Here is a 5,733-nt window from a genome sequence, read left to right as displayed (position 1 = left end):
TTTTTTTTAATTAAAAAACTTATCTTGTATTTGTCTAATCAATACATGCGATAAGCATTGGGGAGTTGACCCAACACAAGGGCGTGATGAGAGACTGGGAAGTTTTTTACTGCCTGAAAGTGACGTGAGGGTGACGCGCATGATAGGGAAAGTCGATCCAAATTATGTCGTATGAGAAAGGCCAACTTGTCCCCATCAATTTGGAAGCCTCACAAATAATGCTTTTTTTTTAATCTCTAAATTACTTTTTGCTCAATACATGCTTTTCTATAATTAATCATCATTACCATAATTAAATATATTAAGCAGTTAAAATATTGTATTGAACATTTTGGACGGTTCCAAACTGAGAATGGGTTGCCCCATGACCAATAGATTGGTGGCCTAAACATTGTGTTTTTTAGAGCTCCTAGAGCATCCACAATAGAGGGGTGTATATGGGGTGTATGTTAAATATATACCCCGAGTCACCGGAATCGTCTCCAATGGTGAGATGTAAATGGATGTAAATATACATCACCACTATGGGGATGTAAAATAAAATGTATATTTACATCCCTTGCAGGCGGGACCCACCCGAGAAAAGAGAAGAAAAGTCAACATAAAAGGCTGGGACCCACAGTTACACCCCCGAATTTACACCCCCACTGGAGCAAAAAACATATTTACACCCCCCGGAGGTGTAAAGGGGATGTAAAAGTGGCTTTACACCCCCGAATTTACACCCCCCCCACTGTGGATGCTCTTAGTGTCACGAAGAGTTCAATGTGGACAGAATCAGCCTTATAACATTATTCATCTCATACATCAGCATGAAAATAATTGTGTATGTTTGAGAATTTAGAATACTTTTATAATTGAACATCTCAAATCTCATTAAGTCGTTTTGAATATGAAAAGAAAAATATACAATTATATAGGACCCAGAGTTGGCCAACCTGCGAAACAAATTCTACATTAGTAACTATTTTTTTTTAAAAAAAATTATTTAATTAGGGTTTGTTTGATTTGGGTTCAATTCGGGGTTTTGTTTGGTTTTGGTTAGTTGGGTATGATCGGTTTTATACAAAAGGTCTCGATACTATTAGTAGTGTAACCTTTCATTATATAATGCATTTTATTTGTCAAATTTTCAATGTGGGACTCTATATTGTTCAGCACGCCCCCTCATGGGATCACCACATAGTAGACTTTGTAGGTGATATAAGTTGGGGAAAATATCGATGTTAGTAGTGGGCCACATCCTTATAAAACCTTAACATATCAAAGTGGGTTTGCCCATGTGTGAAACCTAATGGCCACATGTGCTTCATGTTACCCAATATGTATTAAGAAACCTAGTAACGTACGGCTTATAGTTGAGCTACTCCCCCTATTACCAATTGGTTTTGGGATTGAACCTCAACTTTCTTCAAGTTGGACCTCAGTTCAGACACGACAGCTTGCCAAACACTCACTTGGCCAAAAGGAAAAAAAATTACTTGTAAAAGGGATAGTACTGTTTTGCTATCCCCACCAATAATACCAGGATACATAAAAAAGTAGTATCATATTTAAGGAGGGGAGAGATCCTATGTGTGAGATATTTTGATTGTAGCTTACACATTATTTCACAAAAATATCTTTTGGTGTTGAGTTTGAATATACTTTGGTTATATTCGTGAATATTTTTTTTCAAATATTTGAGAAAAAGAAAAATGACTAGTTCCAAGAAGGGAGCTAATGAGATAGAAGACCACCGATGCGTCTAACTTAATGAAGTTAATTTGAGTTGTGGCAACGAAAATATTGGTGCATAATCCTCAATCATATCTAAGAACTTCAACTGATTTTGTATGAATTTCCCTAATATATAATTTGTGTTTAAGCTTAAATTTATGGTCCTTTGACATCGATATGACACTAGTCGAACCCAAGACCTGTTGAGCTTTCAATGTAACACAAAGCCAATAAGTCACAAGGGATACTAGTGTTTTTTATTATAGAGAAAATGGTATTGCATTCAACCCAAAGAGAACATTACATGGAGAATAACATAGGTCAATATGAAGACCAGTAGACAAGGCTGGCAAGGCTCAGCCTAGGAAGGAAATAATACAGTTGTTTGCTGGCTTTGCTATGTAACCAAAGAAAACACAAGTCTCATACTCGCAACCCTCTTTGCCTTTTCCCATGCAATGTAAGCTTTGATGAATCTTTATACATCTATAATTAATCAAAAAATAACACACTAACTTATCTGTATATGTAGCTGTGATAAACCAAAAAAACAAACAAAACAAAAGATTTAACTGATCAAAAAAATTTTGGTAACAAAACTACCAAAAAAAGATCAAAAATCTAAAAACAAGTCTTCAATGTGAGACCACTTGACTCCCTGAATCATTAGAATTTCCTTCAATTTTAGCTGCCTTCCTCTTTTGATGATAAGCATCTGATGATGACAACCTGAGAAAACCAATTGATTGTTAGATAATTATGTCATCTTCTGTTACTTATATATTATCTTTTGTTTTCCGTCTACGTAGATTTGGCGAAGAATTAGGTTTAGTAAAAAGTTAATATTGCAATATTCAGAAACAAATTTTTGGAGAAAATGGAAATTGGTGGAGAATTTGTAGCGTACCCCAAGTGCAAATAAGTGTCTGGTTCATAACTCGAAACGGCTTTTGAGCTCTCTAATGGATGATCGGATGCGGGGACAATTTGCCAATTTGGCTTGTGGGTTTGCCGCATCTCCTCAAGCTATGTATATATCATAAATTTAATTAGAGAGAGGTTCAGATTTTGGTATAAATCTTATATATCTGGATGAAGTTTAATGCTCACCTGTTTGCGTAGATTCTCATTTTCCTCCACAGCCCTTTGCTCCTGAGAATAACACCATTTATATATAAATTAAAAACAATACAAAAAGCTTATCTAGAAAGGGAAAAATCTGGATCCTTAATTAATTTCTTCTTCGTCGGTGGCTCACGTTCGTTTAAGCCGCGGGTGTATCAGTGACTTAAATGGAAGTTTTCTAGTAGTGTATAACAAAGATGGTGAGTTTATTACCAGTAATCTGGAGCTCTTTAGCGTCTCCAAAAGTATTTCCTCCTGCAATAGTATAAAGACTCATGAGCAAAGGCCTAAGAAACCAAATACTTAAAAATGTCTTTCGAAAAAAATTTTATATATATATGCATCACCTTCTTTTGCTTCACAAATAAGACCCCTTCACGTAGTTGTTCCTCCAGTTGGTGCAGCTCTTTATAACTCAAGCCGTGCAACTCCTTAACCGTCATCCGCCTGCACAAGTAGAAATAACAGAAGCTAAGAATTTAATAAAAGGAAAAGAAAATGTTAAACACTTCCTTTTACTAATGGAACATACTTCTCTAAGAATCAATTTTAGATCTACTGTGATTAGGCCTAATCGACTCGTATAATTAATCGTATCAAATTACTCAAAATTCACTCAACAAGATATCCGCAACCAGCAGAATGACTTACATGCATGCCAAGCGTAGTGTTGCAATCTCATTCTGCAGTCCATTTACATCACGGTTCGGCTCCACTTTTCTTTTCTGGACAAAGTTCGGCTCCTGTTTGTTGAACATGAGATTGTAAGAAACTCCTATTCATAAAGAAGCTGGGCAAACATGCAATTTCCTTATATAGCCCTTTTAGCTTCTATGTTAGGAAAATTGAATATTGGTTAGATCGATTCATGGGGTTCGAACTCGAGACCACCACTTGTCTACAAGTCAAGGTCCTTTTCCACTGAGCTATAACCCGTTGGCATAACATATTTGTATTTTAAAAAACGTATTTGTATTTAGAAATATATATGACGTACCTTTGTTGCAGGTTCACTTGAGCGTTCTTGTGGGTAATCTATTACGCCACCCTTTTTGTATCTTGAAAGAGTGTGTGGCATGCTACATAAATAGAAGAGGAGGTAAGTTTTAATTTAAAACAAAAAAGAATAATATATATTAATTTAATAATGCCACCTATAAAATTGAGTGACAACTAAAAAAAAATGTAACTGGCCCATTGGCCCATTGTTAGCTTAGGGTTGTAAGTTGTGAGGTTTGTAAATTGTATATGAACATAGTAATTTATTTACGTACACGATTTCTATTTGTCCACAAACTCTTTGACCAAACCGTCTTCTACTAGAATAGGGTTTCTACTCTTGGTGACTTACCAATTTCAGTAAATTTCGTCCTTTTACGTTATCTTTCATCCTCCAAAACCAATCTTTTCTAATTTCAGTAGAAACTTTCCAATTTTCCAATTTGTGTGTGTTTGAAAACTTTTTTCGAATTACCAAAACTACTTTTTGTGGAGTTTGGTTGAATTAGACAAAAGCAATTTTTAAGAATCGAGAGTACTTTGTTACGAATTGATCCGGAAAATTTCAAGTTTAAGAGTAATCAAATTTGAAATTAAAGATTTTAACGAGACCACTTTGTAGCACTTAAAGAGGCGGCCAGGACCTATTTTTGTATTGATGTTGTTTTCTGTTTGAATGAAAGTTCTTGATTTGATAAAAAAAGTTTGAAATTTACTTGACTCCTAATCATCATCCGCATGAATACATAAAATAAAAATAAATAAAAAGGATTCATAGCGAAGATTGAAAAGAAAGAAGAAAAGGAAAAAACTCGAAGGCGTTTAGGTTTGACTAGCATCGTAAACGTGATTATAATCAGAATAACAAAAAAACCGAAAAAGGGAAAAAGCAAAGAAAGTTAAAAAGAAGCTAATGAACAAACCTGGTGCTTGAGAATTCATAAAGCCTTCCGGTGCTGGCGAAAACAATGACAGCAACCTCTGCATCACAAAGAACTGACAATTCTTTGGCCTTCTTGAGCAACCCGTTACGGCGTTTCGTGAAGGTGACTTGCCTGCTATTCACATTTTCAATCTTCTTAATCTCAATCCTTCCTCTCCCCATAGTTTTTCTGGTGTCTGCGTTGTTTTCTGTATTCATTGAGACAGAGAAAATAGAGACTCAAAGTAATAGAATAATAGAGAGAACAAAAGTGTATCTGTGGCTATATTATGCAATTACTAGGTTACTTATATAAATAGGGATTTTGTAAAGTCTCAGGAAGGAAAGTTAAACAGAATTAGGATATTGTTATTTGGTAAATGGAATCCTAAAGGTGGCAAACGTCCAAAAAAGGCATGCATTATCCTTGCCATAGAAGAAATACTTCTTTCTTCTTCTTTTTTATCCTTCTTTTTTCTTCTTTTACTTGGGGAGTAAGTCATATTGTTATTGCTACTTCCGGAATGTTTCCCGAGAAGTGTTTCGAGATATAATGGAATTTGTTGCACGGATATCCTTTCCCTTTTATGAGATAATATTGGACGCATATCAAATACAATATTATGTGATTATCAAAAACAATTATATTATTTGTTCTGTTTTTTTTCTTTTGGCATGGGTCACATGTTGCGTAGATACAGCTGCACCAAAATGGATTAAGCTGCATCCTCAACTTGTGATACTCGCAAGTGCACGAGCCGTTCGGTAGTATAGCGTATGTAAGTGCGAGGTCGATCCCACGAGGATTGGTGATTGAATGATCCCATTCATTTCTCCTACACAAAACAGAAATGAAAAAAGGAAATAAATAAAACAAGAAAAAGGAAATACCTTAAGCAAATAAGTTCCCAAGTTCAATTAGATTAACGGATTGATTCTAGCTAAAGTATGATTAAGCCATGGTGTGT

General features: G+C 35.1%; 1 protein-coding gene across 1 annotated transcript; it reads right to left on the bottom strand.

Annotated features, from left to right (window-relative positions):
- Positions 1-2,170: 2,170 nt before the first annotated feature.
- LOC110767224 (agamous-like MADS-box protein AGL18) lies at positions 2,171-5,029 on the bottom strand. Its single transcript, XM_021970699.2, has 8 exons — positions 4,767-5,029; positions 3,842-3,923; positions 3,496-3,587; positions 3,192-3,291; positions 3,058-3,099; positions 2,830-2,871; positions 2,627-2,745; positions 2,171-2,448 (listed from the first exon to the last, which is right to left on the bottom strand). Exons 1-8 carry the CDS (start codon positions 4,982-4,984, stop codon positions 2,355-2,357), a joined length of 789 nt encoding a protein of 262 aa, XP_021826391.2. The 5' UTR covers positions 4,985-5,029; the 3' UTR covers positions 2,171-2,354.
- Between the last annotated feature and the right edge of the window lie 704 nt (positions 5,030-5,733).

The sequence above is a fragment of the Prunus avium genome, chromosome 7 (assembly GCF_965620075.1).
Source record: "Prunus avium chromosome 7, drPruAviu1.hap1.1, whole genome shotgun sequence".
Lineage (NCBI taxonomy): Eukaryota > Viridiplantae > Streptophyta > Magnoliopsida > Rosales > Rosaceae > Prunus > Prunus avium.
The sequence above is the reverse complement of the archived record's forward strand: the minus strand, read 5'-3'. Positions and strand labels throughout refer to the sequence as shown.

Coding starts and splice junctions, on each gene's coding strand:
- LOC110767224 (XM_021970699.2), bottom strand. CDS start 4,984: ATGAATACAGAAAACAACGCAGACACCAGAAAAACTATGGGGAGAGGA. Junction 2,746..2,829: donor ATGAGAATCTACGCAAACAG/GTGAGCATTAAA, acceptor ATATATACATAG/CTTGAGGAGATGCGGCAAAC. Junction 2,449..2,626: donor GACACTTATTTGCACTTGGG/GTACGCTACAAA, acceptor TGGTTTTCTCAG/GTTGTCATCATCAGATGCTT.